The 19,271-nt window shown below is 35.6% G+C and overlaps 1 protein-coding gene across 4 annotated transcripts in view; it reads right to left on the bottom strand.

The window, feature by feature from the left end:
* Window positions 1–1,269: 1,269 nt before the first annotated feature.
* Window positions 1,270–19,271, bottom strand: part of LOC102537934 (membrane cofactor protein) — a 32,556-nt gene continuing 14,554 nt past the window's right edge. The window contains exons 5-11 of one of the 4 annotated variants that reach the window (XM_015234714.3): window positions 18,371–18,568; window positions 15,577–15,759; window positions 15,136–15,180; window positions 13,172–13,222; window positions 3,434–3,475; window positions 1,990–2,025; window positions 1,270–1,492 (exon numbers count right to left, since the gene is read on the bottom strand). In XM_015234714.3, the coding sequence (XP_015090200.2) occupies window positions 1,425–1,492; window positions 1,990–2,025; window positions 3,434–3,475; window positions 13,172–13,222; window positions 15,136–15,180; window positions 15,577–15,759; window positions 18,371–18,568 (623 nt within the window). In that variant the 3' untranslated portion in view covers window positions 1,270–1,424. Of the gene's footprint in view, window positions 1,555–1,989; window positions 2,026–2,051; window positions 2,114–3,433; window positions 3,476–13,171; window positions 13,223–15,135; window positions 15,181–15,576; window positions 15,760–18,370; window positions 18,569–19,271 lie in introns of those variants that run through there. The other 3 variants (XM_072958208.1, XM_072958207.1, XM_072958209.1) reach the window with 3 other exon arrangements.

Below are 19,271 nucleotides of genomic sequence, written 5' to 3' on the forward strand. Positions count from 1 at the left end.
AACTTATTTATTATATAACCTCCTGTTTTTCTGTTGACGGATCTAAACTTTGTAAATGTGCTCTCTCAACTACTCAGAAATCTGTTACTTACTAGTTTCTGTTTAAAATTTTTGGAAGCTTTGATGAATGCTGAAGAACTTGAGAATGAAGTAGATACATGTTCAAGTTAAGCTGATCCTTTTAAGTTTTTGCCCCGTGTCATTATACATCCCATCACTTGACTAAACTTACTATTTATATTAAAGCCAAAGACTTTAGTAAGATTCATTTAAACAGACTGCTTAAAAATCACAAAATTTTTGGATCAGTCATTATTAATATAAACATTAAAATAGTTTAAAATTACAAAGAATAAAAAATATCCTGAATGGAAAAAAAGAATCTAGTTACAGTTACTAAAATACATAAATTATGCAATAATTCTAATGACCTTAGCAAACTCTTACTTATCCAGTGATGATTTAATGTGAGTAGAGAAAGGCATTCATTTATGAAAACAGTATTTACAACAAATAGTTGAAAACATTAAAGTAAACAAAAGGCATTTGTTTTTTGGAACCACACAGTTAGGGCATGCAAAACAGGACTCAAGCAGTAGCAAAAGAGAGGGCAAGGGCTAGACTCCAAGTCTGCAAGGTGTGGCAGAAGAACTGCTAAGAAAGGAGACTGGAGGGAAAAGGAAGGAGAGTGTAATGATCCCATCAGACCAACTGGGGTCCTAGTCTGTTCTCAGTTGAGAACTAACACACAGAAAACTGTAGCAGAATACTCTAACCTTGTAGCCATTTTTCATCATAATTTAAATGATGTTTAATGATCTTAAACGTTAAATGACTTTGACTATTTTTGTGACTTGGTGTGAAGTTTGTAGAAGGCCAAATCATCATAAATGGAAATCTACATCAAATCTGTTTTGTACTAAGTTTTAAAAGCAATTTTGGTTTATCCATGCCTGGCATCCTGCTTCCAGAGTTATCCCTAGAAACAGAGAAGTAACTGAATGCATTTTACAGTCTTGCAAAGAAGTTCCTAAGTAACAAAAGAAATTGGGGCGGGGGAAAATATGGACATTAAACAGTACAAAGAATATAATGAAAGAAAATTATCTTGAAAGAAGAGCAAACTAAAGCCAAGAATTACCCCACATCCTTTTAAAAAGCATACGCATAAATGGGGAGTCTTTAAAGAATCCAATTACCTTAAGCAGGTGAGACATTTCCCAGTAAGCTTGCTGGTGCATCTCACATATAAAGGACATGGCACATCAGTAAAAGCAGCTAAAAATATTTTTAGTAAATAAGTGAAATCCAAACAACATACTCATGTAAGCCTATTTAAAAAATAGTATGTAACACAGAGTACAAATGAACTGCACGAAAGTATGTTAAGAGTGAGAAGGACCAATAAATTAAAGAAACATGCTTTAATTTTCTTCCTGTCTCCGCATGAAACATTTGTACAAGCAGGCAGCAGATACCGTGATGGCGGCAACTACAAGAAACCAGGAAACAAATGACATGTAACTGCGAAATACCATCACCAAGATTCGAAATCTAGCAGAAGAGACAAATGGTGGTTAGATTTTCATGGTCAGAAAATGTTATTTTATCTAAGCACATACACGTTTATATTCTACCTGGTCTCTTCCTGATCTAAATCCAATTCCCGGGAATCATTTAAACAGCTCACAGTAAGTCAGACGAATTCTTGATTAATTTAGAAAACTACCCAAACTCTATCTGAGATGCAAACCTGTATGACTAATCATCTCGAAAAAACATGTATTATTTAGGGCTTGTTAGTAAGTGGATGTAAAAGAATGTACAGTCACCAACACAAGGTAGTGTATTATATCAAAGGTTTTCCTAAACTGGTTTACTTTATTTCACACTATAAAAATTAAGGAAGCTGAAAAAGTGACTAACAAGAAATGTGCTTCTTCAGAGTAATGTCTTGATTTAAGCGGTAGCGAAGTTTGAGATACTTACCTACAGTAAGAACAATCACAGCAATGAGTCCTACATCTGAGAAAAAAATGACCACAGTTTGAAGAAAATTGAGCCCATAGGTGTCTCCAAATAGCTATTGCATTTTAATTTGATCAGATCAGCTCTAAGTACAGCAAAGAAAAAAGATTATATCAATTTGGGTTTAGCATAGCTGCTAGTCATTCTGATCACAGAACTCAGCTAAACAGATCCCAGGGTTAGGACCCAGCTTGTGAAACTCTTAACAGAAGCCTTTCTTTTTATCATTGTATGCTCTAGCTACCACACCAAGTTATTTAGCACCTGTTACTAGGACAGTTAGATTCACTAGATTAGAAGAAAATTGTTTTAAAACATATTATCCCATTATAGTTGGTTCAGTTTTCTATTCAATTTATTTCTTATGATTTTGTTAGGAATTTAACTTATCCCCCAAAAGTATGATTGTAGAAGAAGTCATAAGAAAGCTCTATTAATCTATTACACACATGCTATTTGCAGTCTTTATAAACAATGCTTTATCTTGTCATCACCCCTCCTTATTTCCCCTCCCCTAAATTAAGAAGTACTCCTAATTACAAGGAAATTTTCTCTAACAATGTAAATGAAATACTGGGGCACATGCATAAAAATTATGCATAGAAACATACACTTGGATTTCTGACCATCTGGAGAGCAGTAAATAATATCACCAAATCTTAATTCTTAGAATATTTGTCAGTAGTACCTCTACTTCTGTTATTAGTTTTAATATCTATGACTCAGAATATAAAATGTCATGCTCATCTCTGCTTCTTTATTTCATAAATATTATCAAGTGAAAACATCTTAAGATGGCACTGAGTTTACTTGGCTCAGTGGCAGTTTGATCACAGTGTTCAGAAGGAAAACGTAGCAAGCCTAAAGTGCATTTTATAAAATACATTAACTTTACTAAAGCAGTTTGATGCAAAGAAAAGTAAGAGCTACTTTCCTTCATTTTCTTATCAAGAAATCTTTATACTTTATTTAACTGTCACATATTTACTTCATCAAGTTCTTTAACATATCTTGTGTGAACCTGCATGTGTTTGTTACAGAGAAACTAACCCAGCTAGCAGTACTTTCAGGTTTATGTCCACAAGGCACAAATAGAAAGAAAACTTATCTGCAAGTTGCCATCACAAAATAACACTATTACACAGGAAGCAAGGGAAAGTTTATATATTTTAACCTACATATGATCATAGCATTTGAAAAAGTTACCTTACCCGACTAGGGATCCTAAGTTGGGCACCTATTAAAAGCTATATTTGTCATGGGATCTGCACTATAAAAATAACTACAAATGTCAATTGTCACCAGTTTGTGACATATTGTTTCTTCTCTAAACAGGTAATTGAAATAGTTCTATGTAGAACTCTAGGATTTCATAATTCAGGGTTATTTGTAACCAACATAATACCTAAATCCTCCGAGTGTAAATCATCAGGTAGACTGGGATGTCCTGAAAAAAGAAAAAACAGAAATAAGGAAAAAAAAGGTAGAAGAAAATAATAAAGCTTTACAGACCTATAAATTTATTTGCCTTTGTACAAAACCCCTGATAATTTCATTCTCTGTAACATGAATTGTATTAGTGCCTCTCTTTAAAAGTAGTATTATAAAATATTATAAATTTATACCATGTCAAAACATTTTTCTTCTTGCCCATTAACATTTCCTGGCACAATATTCTGTGATACAGCAAGCAAGTTTATCATTAGGGTATTGTCAAAATTAGCCTATGGATTCAATGGGGTTCTACTTAAAATTAGAAGACATAGGAGGGCAAGCAGTTTAAAAGTTGATCTACAATAGAATGAAATTTCAACATAATAAAGGCCATTAATAAAAACCCATAGCTAACATCATACTCAATAGTGAAAGACTGAAAAATTTTTGTTTAGGTCAGGAATGATGTAGAATGCCCACTTTTATCACTTCTACAAAGTAAAAATATTTTTATTTATTTTTCTCGCCTATTCAGAGCAATTCATCAAGAAAAAGAACCAAGAAGCATCCAAACTGGGAAAGAAGAATAAAATGATCTCTGTTCCAGATTACATAATCTTTTAAGTGGAAAACTCTAAAGATCACACACACACATACACACAAACATGTTAGAATTAATAAATTAATTCAACAAAGTTGGAGGCAACAAAATCAACAAACAAGAATCAATTGCATTTCTTTACACAATCCATAGATAAAATTCCCCAAACTCCTCCATTTCAATAGCATCAGAAAGAATAAAATACTTAGGAATAAACATAACCAAGGAGGTGAAAGACTTGTACACTGAAAACTATAAAACATTGCTTAAAGAAATTGAAGAAGACAAAAAACAATGAAAGGACACCCTGTGTTCATAGACTGGAAGACAATATTGTTAAGATGTTAATTCCACACAAAGCAATCTACAGATTAAATGCAAATCCTATGACCATCTTGAAAATGCATTTTGCAGAAATAGACAAATTCAACCTATAATTCCTATGGAATCTCAAATGACTTAGAAGTAGCCAAGAAAATCTTGATAAAGAAATACAAAGTTGGCTGACATGTCCCAATTCCAAAACTTATTAAAAAGCTACAATAATCAAAACACAGTTGTATTAGCATAGAGACAGACACACAGACCAATGGAATAGAACAGAGAACCCAGAAGCAACAATGATATATTGTGCAGCACAGGGAAATATGCTATTATTTCATAATAACTGTTTTTTCTATGTTTGTTTATTTATTTATTTATTGGCGCCTAGAAGGGTTTATTGAAGGGCCAAGCAAGGAGAACTGGTGGCTTGTGCTCAAAATCCCCGAACTCCCTGATGGTTTTGGGGAAGAAGTTTTCACAGGCAAAATCTGGGGTGAAGGCTGCAGGCTGTGTGTCTTTCTTCTGATTGGTTGGTGGTGAGGTAACAGGGCTGTGTTCCAAGAATCTTGCACTAAGGCTCTGCTTTGTAATAACTTTAAATGGAATATAACTTAAAAAATATTGAATCACTATGCTGTACACCTGAAACTAATATAATCTTTTAAATCAACTGTAATTTAATTAAAAAAGGAACAGAAAGCCAAGAAATAAACTCTCACTTACATGGTCAAATGATTGTCACAAGGGTGCTGAGAACATTTAATGGGGAAAGAGCAATCTTTTCAACAAATTGTTCTTGGAAAACTGGGTATCCACATGCAAAAGAATGAAGTTTGACACCTACCTTATGATATATACAAAAAAATTAATTAAAAAAGGATAAAAGAACTAAACTTCAGAGCTAAGGAAGACAGTGGAGTAGGAAGACTCCGAGCTCGCCTCCTTCCTTGGGTGCATGAACATTACAACTATTTACAGAACAACTATGGAGGAGAGTGACCTGAAGATTAGCAGAAATGATCTTCTACAACTAAAGATATAAAGAAGAAACCACAATGAGATAAGAAAGAGGGCCAGAGACATGGTACAATCAAGATCCATACCCCATGGCAGGCAACTCACAAACTAGGAGGAAAATTGCAGTTGCAGAATCTCTCCCCAAAGAGAGAGGGGTCTGAGCCTCATATCATGATCCCCAGCCTAGGGGTCCTGCACCAGAAAGATGAGCCCCCAGAATGTTTGTCTTTGAAGGCCACTGGGGCTTGCTTTTGGGGGATCCAGGGGGCTATAGGAAATAAAGACTCTACTCTTACAGGGAAAACACAAAATATCACATGCTTTTGAGACCCAGGCAGAAGGAGTAATTTGAAAGAAGCCTGGGTCAGACCTCCTTACTAATCTTGGAGAGCCTCTTGGAGAGGCAGGAGGCAACTGGGACTCACCCTGGGGACACAGATGTTGGCAGCAGCCATTGTTAGGAGCTCATATCACAAGGGCTCTGGTGCTGGCAAGTGCCATTTTGGAATCCTCCTTCTAGCTTATTAGCACCCTGATCTGGCCTCTTCCTCCAACATGTGGGCACCAGTTCTGGTACACCCCAGGCCAAGCAGTTAGTGGAGTGTGGTAACAGCCCCACTCTCAAGCAGCCTGGCTGCCTTAGGATTCCTTATCTTCCCACTGCCCTGGGACCCATCCCTGACCACCAGAGGGCCCAGGACCTGGCCCAACACCGCAGTCAGACACCAGGACCCAGCTCTGCTCACCAGTGGGCCAGCACTAGACCTGGGACCCCATGGGCCAGCCTCACCCACCAGCAGGTCAACACCAACTCCAGGACCTTCAGAACCCAGTAGCCAGAGACCCCAGGTCTTGGCTCTGCCCACCAGTGGGACAGCACAAGCCCCAGAACTCCATGGGACCAAGCCCCACCCACCAGCAATCTGATACCAGCTCTAGGAACTTTGGGCTCCTCAGCTAGCTTCCGCAGGATCAGACCCCACCCACCAGTGGGCCAACACCAGCTCTAGGACACCCTGAACACTACAGGCAGCCAAGTTAGGAAATGGCTTCACTTACCAGCAGGCTGACACCAGCCCCAAGACTCCCGACCATACCTCCATGCACTAGTAGGCCAACACTTGCTCTAGGATCCCCAGCTCCACAGCCTGCTGCCCTATTATCTGGCTCAACCAACCAGTGGGCCAGTACTAACCCTAGTAGTAGTAAAATCATCTTTATCCACAATAAGTAGTTAAGGGATGCACAAAATAAAAATATGTAAAATATGATGTTGAAAACATTAAAAGTGGCAGGATGGAGTAAAACTACAGGGTTGTTAGAATGTATTCACATATAAGAAACAGGCAACTTCAAATAATCATATATATATATATATATATATAGCGGTATAAATAAACCTCCTGAAAACCATAAAACAAAAATCTATGACACACACACACAAAAGAGAAAGAAATCCAACCATAACACTAAAGATAACCATCAAATTACAAGGAAAGAGAGCAAAACAAGAAAGCAACAAAAATGACTATTAACTTAAGAGCTAAAACTAGAGAACTCTAAGAAGAAAATATGGAGGAAAAATTTCATGGTATTGGATCTGGCAGTGATTTTTTTTTGGATATGACACCAAAAGCAGTGCAACAAAAGAACAAATAGATAAATTGAATTCCATCAATATTAAAAACTTTTGTTTAACAATGGACACTTATCAATAGAGTGAAAAGGCAGGGTGAGTGACCAAAATGGCGGAGTAAAAGGATGCTCTTAGCTCACCCTCTCCCACAAATACACCAAAAGAGACATCCATGGACCCACCCACTGACTCAGAACACCTGCTGAACTTTGACAGAATATCGTCTTCTTCAAAAGACAAAATTTCTCACAAATCTTGTAAGAGAAAAACAGAAGAAGAAGAAGAAGAAGAAAAAGTAAATTAGTGCAGGACATGTCCTGCGGGGGGAGAACTGCAAAGGAGGAATAGCGCTCTTACACTGGGACACCCCCTCTCCAATGGAGAGGTCAGTTCGGATGGAGAGGGAACCTCCGAGGCTCGGATCTGTGCATAGCAGTCCTTGGCAGACAGAACTAAGTGAAACAGACACAAAGGGTCCCTGCAATCCTTAGCCCTAGATGTGAGCTGACAGGGGTGGACAGTACTGGCTGCCTGAGCCAGGCAGAGGACTGGGGCTGACTGCACAGAGGCAGCCTCAGGGGACTGAAGTGTGCTGTGTGCTGTGGCTAGGAGTGTATACAGAACAGAATAGACTGGGTTCCCCATAAAAAAAGAAAAGGAAGCAAGCTAACAAGCAACACTGCTGGTGCACATCGTGGGGAGTGACATAACACGGCAATGCAGCTGGGCTGTAGCCTTGTCTCCGCAGGCCCTTGGCACCATCTCTGGCACATTCTGGGGAGTAGAGATGCGGGGCTTGGCCATAGCCACATATCTGCTGGTATGCGGCTCCCAGGCAGAGGTGGGGCTGAAATCTGAATCTGTACCCAAGGACTCTGCAAATTCATAGGCAGGAATGAGATTTGTTTATAGCCCCAGGCAGAGGACACTGTTTTGTGGACCTGTGCCACAAATGAGACAAGAGGCAAACAACTGAGACAACTGAGCAAGAGGCAGAATTCTGGCACACAGTGAGGACGAGTGCTAATGCAGCAATTTTCTGCAAGCCCGACTGCCATGTGTAAATGTGGCGCTGGGAACAGTGCTGACCTGGTGATGTGACTATGCAGTCACTGCAGGGCTTGGGGCCCTGCTGGCATGGGCCTCTGGGATGAGCTAGCAGAGCTGGTGCAGTGGGGCCAGTGCAGGAGCAGCTTTTGGTACTGGGGAAGGCACTGATCTGATAGTGCACCATGATCTAGGTGTGCGACCCAGAGATTCGCGGAACTGCATTGGTAGCTCTGAGGACAGAGAACCTGGGGGACACCAGCAGTGCACTGACATTCCCGCAACTAAAGCAGAACAAGGGAAGAGTCAATGAAGAGTACTTAAAGCGCTCCAACCCCACCTACTATACACCATAGCTCAGAAACACACCTGGAAGCCTCCATCCCAACAAAAGGAGAACAGGTTGGGCCCCTGTCAGGGCTGTGACAACCGCAGAACAAAAAGCAGGCCCCGCTCAACAACCAGGGCAGGCTCTGATCACTACAACACCCACCACACCCCCAATCAAAAGGATAAGAGATAACACACATGGAAGAAAGACGTGGCAACCATCCAAACTGAAAACAGACCTCACAACAAAATTATTAGGGGAACACAGTCTACACAGGAACACATCTTCTTAAAAAAAATTCATTCAAGACCACATTAGATAACTGATATTCCATAATCCATAGTGCCAGAGAGATATAAGTAAAATGAAGAAGCAGAAGAGCTACTCCCCATTAAAGGAACAGGAGAAATTCCCTGAAAGAATGATCAAGAAGTAGATCTCGATAATCTATTAGATCATGACTTCAAAAAGGGAGTGATCAAAGCACTGAAATAAATAAAAGAGACTATGACAATAGACAGAGAATATTATAAGAAGGAAATTAAAACTATAAAGAGGAGTCAGTTAAAAACAGAAAACCCAATGGCTGAGATAAGAGCCAAGTTAAAGGCAGTCAAAAGCAAATTAGACAATGCAGAGGAACAAATAAGTGACTTAGAAGACAGGAAAACAGAAATCACCCAATTAGAACAGCACACATAAAAGCAAGTAAAAACTAATGAAAGCAATAAAAGGGACCTATGGGATAATATAAAGTGTGACAACCTACGCATAATAGGGATCCCAGAAGGAGAAGAAAGAGAAAAGAGGACTGAAAAAGTATTTGAAGAAATCATGACTGAAAACTTCCCAAACCTAAAGAAGGAAACAAATAGATATCCAAGTACAGGAAGCACAGAGGGTCCCCAACAAGAAGAACCCAAACACACCTACATCAAGACATATTATAATTAAGATGGCCAAACTTAAAGAAATGATTCTAAAGGTAGCAAGAGGAAAACAAATAGTTATAAGGGAACCCCCATAAGGCTTTCAGCTGATTTCTCTATACAAACACTGCAGGCTGGAAGGGAGTGGCAAGATATATTCAAAGTATATATTCTGAATGAGAAAAAGCTGCAACCTAAGGTACTCTATCTGGCAAGACTCTCCTTTAGAGTAGAAGGAGAGATAAAGAATTTCACTGACAAGTGAAAACTAAAGGAATTCAGCAATACTAAACCTATGCTAAAAGAAATTTTGAAAAGTCTACTCTAAATAGAAAAGAAGTAGGATGCTACAGAAAGGAGAAAACTGTAATTGGAAATGAGATAACTACAATGAGTTGCAACAGAATAAACATGAAGATGTAAAAGAGGATATCAAAATCATTAAAGGTGGGAGAAGGGAGCAAAAAAATATAGATTTTTTTCTTTTTTTTCTTTTTTTGATCTTTTTAGGATGTGTTTGAGCTTGTATGACTATCCATTTAAAGCAAACAGATATAGTAATGGGTTAATACACTCGAAAAAGAAGGTAACCACAATTCAAAAGCATGCGATCGAATCAAATAACCAAGAAGAAATCACAAAAAGAAAAAGAAAGGAACAAAGAGGAAATACCAAATCAACTAGAAAACTAAGTTCAAACTGGCAATAAACACACATCTGTCAAAAATTACCATAAATGTCAAAGGACTAAATGTTCTAATCAAAAGACAGAGTAGAAGATTGGATAATAAAACAAGAACCTACAATATGCTGCCTATAATGGCCAACAGGCTCATGAAAAATGCTCAGTATAGCTAATTATCAGAGAAATAAATGCCAACAAAACTACAATGAGGTATCATCTCACACTGTCAGAATGGCCATCATTCAAAAGTCCATAAACAGTAAATGCTGAGGAAGGTGTGGAGAAAAGGGAACTCTCTTACACTGCTGGTGGGAATGTAGTTTGATGCAGCCATTATGGAAAACAGTATGGAGATTCCTTGAAAAACTAAAAATAGATTTACCATATGATCCAGCAATCCCACTCCTGGGTATATCTCTTGAGGGAACTCTAAATTTGAAAAGATACATGCACCCCAGTGTTCATAACAGCACTATATACAACAACCAAGATATGGAAGCAACCTAAATGTCCATTGACAGATGACTGGATAAAGAAGGTGTGGTATATTTGCACAATGAAATACTACTCAGCCATAAAAAAGAATAAAATAATACTATCTGCAGCAACATAGATGGACCTAGAGATCGTCATTCTAAGTGAAGTAAGCCAGAAAGAGAAAGAGAAATACCATACAATATCACTCATGTGGAATATTAAAAAAAAGTAAAAAGAAATAAAGGACACTATGAACTCATCTACAAAACAGAAACAGATTCGCAGACATAGTGAACAATCTTATGGTGTCTGGGGAAAGGAAGTGGGAAGGGATAAATTTGGAATTTTGAGATTTGCAAATGTTAGTCACTATATATAAAAATAGATTAAAATTAAGTATCTTCTGTATAGCATGGGGAACTAGATTCAATATCTTGTAATAGGCTTTAATGCAAAAGAATATGTAAATGAATATATGTATATGCATGACTAGGACATTGTGCTGTACACCAGAAACTGACACATTGTAACTGACTGTGCATTAATAAAAAACCTTAAAAATTAAAAAAATTTTTAAAAAGAAACTAGAAAAAAGGAAAAGGTAATCCTCTTAATGAAAGGAAACATCAGCAAATTATATATCTGATAATGGATTAATATTCAAAATACATAATGAACTTCTAAAAATTAAAAAAAAACCCAATTCAAAAATGAGCAAAAGACTTGAATGGATAGTTTCCAACGAAAGTATACAAAAGATCAATATGCACATAAAAAGATGAACAATCACTAATCATTATAGAAATGCAAATAAAAACCACAGTGAGATACTAGTTCATATATTTTGAGATGGCTATTACCAAAAAACAGGAAATAACAAGTCCTGGCAAATAGGTGAAGAAATTGCAACATTTGTGCATCACTGGAGGGAATGTAAAATGGTTCAACTGCTGTGGAAGACATTATTGTCGTTCCTCAAAAAAGTAAATCTAGAACTAATATTCTAGTCTTAGGTATATACCCACCCAAATGGAAAACAGGGACTCAGATACTTGAATGCCAATGTTCAGAGCAGCATTATTCAGAATAGTGAAATGGTGGAAACAAACCAAGAGTCTATCAACAAATGAATGGACAAAGGAGATGTGGTATGTACAATGGAATAATATTAAGTCATAAAAAGGAATAAACTTCTGATACTCGCTACAAAGTGGATGAACCTTGAAAACATTATGCTAAGTGAAATAAGCCAGAAATGATTCCAATTCTATGAGGTATCTAGAATAGTCAAATTCATAGACAAAGAAAATAGTGGTTAACAGGGCTAGGGGGAGGGGGAATAGAGAATTATTGTTTAATAGGTATGATGTTTCATTTTGAGATATGAACACCTTTTAGAGATAGATAGTAGTAATGGTTGCACAAAAATGTGAATGTAATTAAAGCTACTGAAATGTACATGTAAAATAGTCAAAATTGTCAAAAAACAAAATAATAGTTGATCTAGAAAAATTAAGAGACTAGCCTGAGCATTTCTGAAAGGGAAGTGTTTTGCCAGATATGAAAACATATCATAGTAATGCAGTAAAAAATTGATTTCGTGCCGGTACAGGAATGTACAGAGTTCAAGGGGACAGAAAGAAGACTAGAACACCTGTGAGTTTAATGTGTGATAAAAACTGACACTTCAACACAGTGGGAGAGAAGACAACTTATTCAACAAATGGTGCTACTTCAACTATTGGATAAAGATAGGTGGAGTGTGGGGGAACACAATCTCATTCCATAGACAATAATGAATTTGAGATAAATCAAGGATTTAATGCAATTATGCAATCACATGGTTGGAATGTTTATATAATTTCAGCATGGGGAAGCTTTTATAAGAAGGACACAGTACTCATAACCATTAGGGTAAAGATCAACATATCCAGTTACCTATTAATGTAAAACTTCTGTACATATAAATGACCACTGATAGGAGAAAAGTTAGATGAAATATGGTATATGTTAAAATCATCATTAAAAAAGATGAGAACAAATCTAAATACAACCCAATTCAAGACATTAAGTGGAAAAACTAAGTTACAGAAGAATATGAACAGCATGATGCTATTTTTGGTTAATAAAAAGACAAAATGCCAAAATATGTATATCTACAATATATAAGAATGCTGATGTATAGAAATAGATAAAAAGACATCCTGAACTATTAAGAGATTAACTTTGGTAATGGACCAGAGAAAGAGACAGAAAACTAATCTCTTATTCTGTGTGATTTTCTAATGTTTCAAACTTTACAAATTCATCTTAGTATACTACTTATATAATTAAAAGTTATAGAAAGTAATCTATATCCAATCGTACAAAATCTTAAAAGAAAACTGACTAGTAAAAATAAGGCAAAAAAAAAAAAACAAACCTAGAAGAAAAATTTACTCCATGTTTAAAGGGCTGAATTTAAAATGAGTTCTGATAAATCAACAAGAAAATATTTAGAAATCATATAAGAAAAATGAACAAAGGACAAAAATAAATGTATACTTCCCCAAATTCAGCTCCATTGATAATTAAAGAAATGCAAATTAGTACATGAGATCATTTTTCACCCATCACCTTATTAAGTTCTAAACAATATAAGCAGGATAAAGAGGTACTAAACCTGTAGAACTTGATACTGGAGTCGTAGGTGGACAAGAAGAAGGTTGAGAACCTGGAAAAATAAATTTGATTCAACTCACCAGCCTCATCAACACAAAATTATAAAATTAATTTTGATTTTTTTTATTTTTAGAAAAGATTATTTCTCAAAATGAAAAACATACATACTTTCCAAACTTTGCTACTCTACTTCTGGGAAGTTAACCTAAATATATATTTAACACAGGTACAAAAGAATGTATGCATAAGAATGTTCACTATGACTTTGTATACATAATGGAAATCCTAGAAGTTAATAACAAATCATAAAAATACTGTTTAGAATAAATATGAATCTTTTAAAAATACCATCCACATAGTATTATATTACATAATTTTCCACTCAGCATTTTTACTCATATTTTTTCATATTCACACAATCAGATCTACCTTATCACATTATATGTCGGAGATGATCCATTTCACAATCTTTCTCTAACTGATGATAAAAATGACAGTCTCATGAGGAATTTTGATTTTTGATATTTAAAAATAATCCCTGTAGTTTATCTTCTTTATAAACTTGTCCTCACAATCAATTCTCTTTTCTTTCAAACACTAAAATGTATCAGTGTTTTAGAAACCCTTTATGAAATGCTTGTAGTCAACTCTTTCAAAAAGCATATTAACATAGTATACACAGTGAATATTGCCACTAAGACCATGTAAGTAAAGATGGATGGGTCAATGAGTATAAATTTCATATGTAATCTTTATATATCATCCACCAAAACAACTCTTCCCCCAAAACTACATAGCACTCACTAAGGTACTCTAGGCAGCTACTGGGTACCAGCCTTACAGGAATTACAGGAAGAAGTTCTAATTACCATATTAACATGAATAATCCCCCTCAATCCTTTAAGATATTAGGACAATAGGAAATAGGCAAATAAATTAGAAGCCAGTAATGGAGCTTTGAGTTCCACACCTTCATTAAACAGGAAACTAGAGCCCACAGAAATGATGTTCCTTGACTGAGCAGAACCTCCCTAGCACCCTGAGCACCCTCTGCCCAGGCTCATGCTCTACCCATTCTTCCTCTTGTCTCTTGCTTCTGCTGCACTGAGGAGAAGCCAGAGGTGGCAGCCCTGAAATCAGGAAGATAATTCCTTCCACCATATCAAAATAGCCTCTCAAGACTTAAGCAGAACAGCTGATCAGTAGTTGCGGCCAGCAATCACCCACTTCATTTCAATAAATAAGGACTTTCCCTGCCTTTCAGTTGCTGTGAGATTTCCTTTCTGTTGCCAAATGAAAATGTCCAGGAGAGAGAAAAATAATAATATGAGGTGGCAGGAATGGGGTGAGTACAAATACCATTCTGTTCTGGAGACAGCAGAAATTTCCCAGTTAAAATGGTACTATATAAAAAGAACAAAACTTGTTGTTGTCTGGAAAATGAAACACAGTCCTGGACCCGGATGATACCCTGAAAAGGTATCAACAGATCACTTTTAAAATGAATAAAAATAGCAATGTTGATGACACAGAAAATACACATGTTAAAAAAAAAGAAGCCATGGACCTTCCTCTATACTAACACTAATTCAAGTGAAACCGTAAATCAGATGAGCCACCCTTAAGAGCTTTCTTGATGCTGCGCACTGGTCTACGTGCTTTAAATGAATCCCATTGTAACTTTACTATCACACAGTGAGGAAAGCATTAATTCATTATACATGTAAGTAAACACGTTTGAAGTGTACATAACTTGCCCAAGTTTGCACACTTGTTTATATCTGTGGACTATGGCGAATAATTTTAGAATCACTAAATATAACAACTAAAATGGCTATAAATATGTTCTTCCTCCTTTTATTATAAAAATGATGGATGAGTGTAAATCATCAGACATTTAAAGGTTTTGAAAAATCACAAAGAATTCAAAGGACATTGAAAAATATAAGCAGGACTTTGTGAAACCTGAAACACTGGAATATGGATGTTTTGTAGTGGCAGGAATCAATGCTGGAAAACAAAAAAAAAAAACGTGAATTTGTTAAAATATTTGGAATTTATTGCTTTCTTTTCATTTATATGAATTATGCCTTTTGTGCTTATTTAGGTAAACATGCACATACTTTAATTTATTCTGAAAAATGATTGCTATCCCCTTTACATGTAAAAACACTCAACAAGATACATTTATATGCCTGTGTGATGTAAATAGCCTATAAAAAAATAAAAACATCATGCCAGATTTCTTTGTTAATTTGAAGTCATGCATCTATCGTGGAAATGAATACAAGAAAGATAATTACTAAAGTTGTTGCTTTTCAATTAGTCTGTATCATTGATGTCTAATGTCAAAAAAATAAAAATCTTGAAAAAAAAAAACAAGAAGGAAAAAGATACTCTTTGTACCTTTAACACATGTTGGCAACTCAGGCTCCCAAGTACTGTCTGCGCCACAGACAATTCTGCTTTTGCCACGAAGGCTAAAACCCTTGTCACATTCAAATACAACTTCTGCTTTGTAGTAATATTTTGCTCTAAATCCTGATACCATGGTTCCATGATCGACAATTGGGTAGATACATTTGACCACTGAAGAGTGAAAAAATTCCAAAATTAATGGAAAGTTACTTTCACATAGCACAAAGCAGTAACTTCCAGTGGGAAGAAAGAGGCAAGAAATGAAAGGCAAGATGTTAACTGAAAAAACAAAAGACTTTATATTTGTGCATTTGATTTCCAAGCAAACAGATTTAGAGAAATCTAAGAACGTTTTTCCACCTAGAACAGACTGCCATTACAGTTTATTGGCTTTCCTAATTTTTTCCCCATTACTATAGAGTTTTGAGAAAGGTCTGACTACCAGATACAAATTCAGGTTAAATTCAAAAGCAACTTTTGATACCATTTAGCTCTGGGACTGTTTTTTTAAAGATCATGGTGACACTAGTTAGAGTTCCCTGATCTTTTAAAAAGGTAGTGAAGACTTTTTGGAGAAGGTAATACTTTAAATACTCAAACTTAAAAGTTGAAAAATCCAGCCATGCAAAATGTTTAGTCTTCAGGCTGATGTACTCTGGTATTCCCCACTCTACTCTACTTCTTCAGAAGTAAAACACAGGTCATGCCCTCTAGATTGACTTCAAGATTATGTTTTGCAGAATCTGGAAAAAAAAAAAAAAGAAACCAAAACCAAAAAGTGCTGGGCTGGGCAGGGAGTTCAGAGGACATCTTATGAGAGTAAATCTGAGAAATAACTGAGGGCCAGATAGCAGAAAGCCTTTTAAACCAGAAGTGTTCCTCCTCCTTTCCTGTGGATCTGAATTTCCATCAGGTATCATTTCTCTTCCACCAGAACTTCCTTATCAATTCATGTGTTCAGGTCAGCTTATCACAAGTTCTCTTAACTTTTGTTTATCTGAAACTGTTTTTATTTATTTCACCTTCAGCTGAAAGACTCCTCTTTGATAGGGAATTCTAGGTGCTTTATTCATTCCTGTTGTTGCATGGATTAAAAGCTCATTCATTTTTACTGCAGAGTGTTATATATTATATTGTATGGATATACCAAGGTTGTTCCTCCATTCACCAGTTGAAGGACATGTGGCTTGTTTCTGTAGTAGGATGACAATGACTAAGGATGCTATGAAAATTCTCATGCAGGTTTCTATATGTAAATGTTTTCATTTCACTGGAATTTCTGAGTAGTGCCTTAAATATATGCTTCACTCTATAAGAAATCGCCAAACTGTGTTCCAAAATGGTCATATTACTTTGCATTCTTATAGCAATGTATTAGAGTTCCAAATACTTAAACTTCATCAAAATGTGGTATTAGTTTTTCTTTTTAATTTCAGCCATTCGAATAGGCGTTTAGTGGTATCTCATTGTGTTGTTAAATTACATTTATGTTATTACTTACTAATGATATTGAAAATTTTCATATACTTTTTTGGCACCCACATATCTTCTTTGGTGAAATAAGTCTATTTGAATATGTTGTGAAAAGGTTTAAGTTGTCAAATTTATAGGCATAAAGTGGTTTGTTTTATTCTCATTTATTCTTAAAACGTCTTCAGGATATACAGTAATGCCCTCTTTTTCACTCTTAATATTGGTAACTTCTATCTTCTTTTTTCTGTCAGATTGTCTGTAGGTTTATCTTTTTTACCACCTTCTCCAAGAACCAGGTGTTTATTTCTTTAATTATCTCTATTTTGTTTCTTTTTCAATTTTATAAATTTTTCTCTGTATTATTCCCTTGTGTTTTCCTGTTTGGGGTCTAATTTGCTTTTCTTTTTTAGTATCTTAAGGGGGAAGCTTAGATTATTGATTTGAGATTTTTCTCTTTTTCTAATATATGCATTTCATACTACAGGTATCCTTCTAAACAATGCTGCTTTTGCTGTCCCACAATTTTGATATATTAATATGTTGTGTTTTCATTTTTATTTAATTCAAAACACTTCCTAATTTCCATGAGACTGCTTCTTTGAATCATGGGTTACTTGGAAGTGTCTTGCACACTTTTCAAATATTTGGATGTCTAACATATACCTTCTTTTGAGTTCTACATTCATTCTATTATGATCAGAAAATGTACTGGTAATAGTTTCAATTTTTTAGAAATGTGTTAAAATTACTACCTAAAATATGGTGTTAGAGAATGTTCCATGTACACTTGAAAGGAATAAATATTTTATTATTATTTTGTGGATCCTTCTTTAAGAGTCAAAGCCCCTTCAGTGTCTCCCTGCTTTTGATCACTGTGTAATCATTAGACATTGTTGTTTAAGTAAGTTTCGTCTAGAGTTTAACAATCTTATTCGTCTTTTACAATTTACCATTTCCTGTGCCCAGAACTTTCAGAGGTCTTGTAATACATGATAAAACTTTCTAATTTTTAAAGCCAGTATGTGCTGAGTTTTCTGATGCTTTCAAACAAACAAAAATCCTAACTCATACGTATTGCAGTAGTTCATGATGTGTAAATTGGAAAGTGAAGGACGTGGGGTGACAGGTGGGGAACTCTACAACTAGAACTATTTTTTATTTGATTTGGCCTATATTAGATTAACTTGGAAGTCAATTTAGCAGGAGGAGCAAGTACATATGGCTATTTCATTTACTTGTTGGTAAAACTATTTACAAAGTGTTTCCGCAGTATTTACACATGAAGAAGGGAATAAATGGAAATTATTACCTTTACACTGAGGAGCGTCACTACTCCATGTGTCACTCCCAACACAAACAAGCCTGCTCTCTCCAACAAGTGAGTATTCATCTGGTCCACTCGAAGGATCACAAATATAAGTTACTGCTTCATTATATTCAAAAATATCCTTGTGGCTATTGGTGTATCTTCCATTTTCTATTTCTGTAGGTCGTGAACACTTAATCTCTTGAAAAGGGGGGAAAAGGGCATAAGGTCAAGGGAAAAGATCGATGGTATTAGTGAAGTCTCATGAATTGCCTTTAAAAAATTTACTTACATATGATCTATAAGCTAGTTGTGAATCCAACATCCATTTAGAAGAAAGTCTCTATGTGAAAATGTATTATCCTAAGTTTAAATCGTTAATATAGAAATTAACTTTTAGAGTAAAACTTGTTTTCTTAAATACTTCTACAAAATATGAAATACATCTATTTACCTGCAAGGGTATGCTAAGTTTTGCTATCATCATAAAAGGTGCTGACAATATAATGCTAAAATACACTTGTGATTAAAAGCACAACTCAGTGCTAGTTGAGAAATGCTTTATGGTTTATAAATATCCACTCACTAAATTGGTAGTTCATTTTAGCACGAAGTATTACTGTCATTTTTCACTGCCATTCTTATAAGCATATGGTGAAATTTTCTAGAGGCTACAAATTGTGTGATTTTGCCGCAGAGTGAGTCCAGATATTAAAGAAAGTTGGAAAGCTGTAGAACAATGTCACTATTCTCACTTTTGGCTTTGGAAAATTTTGATTTTTTTATAAAAATATATTGCGTGTGTTAGCATGTATTAAGTTTACTCTTCTTAAAAATGAACTAATAAATAGTTATTTAAAAATCTTTTCAGTTTTAACTGCAGTATAATAAATATTAAGAGATA

This window comes from Vicugna pacos, unplaced genomic scaffold, assembly GCF_048564905.1.
Source record: "Vicugna pacos unplaced genomic scaffold, VicPac4 scaffold_228, whole genome shotgun sequence".
Taxonomy (NCBI): Eukaryota; Metazoa; Chordata; class Mammalia; order Artiodactyla; family Camelidae; genus Vicugna; species Vicugna pacos.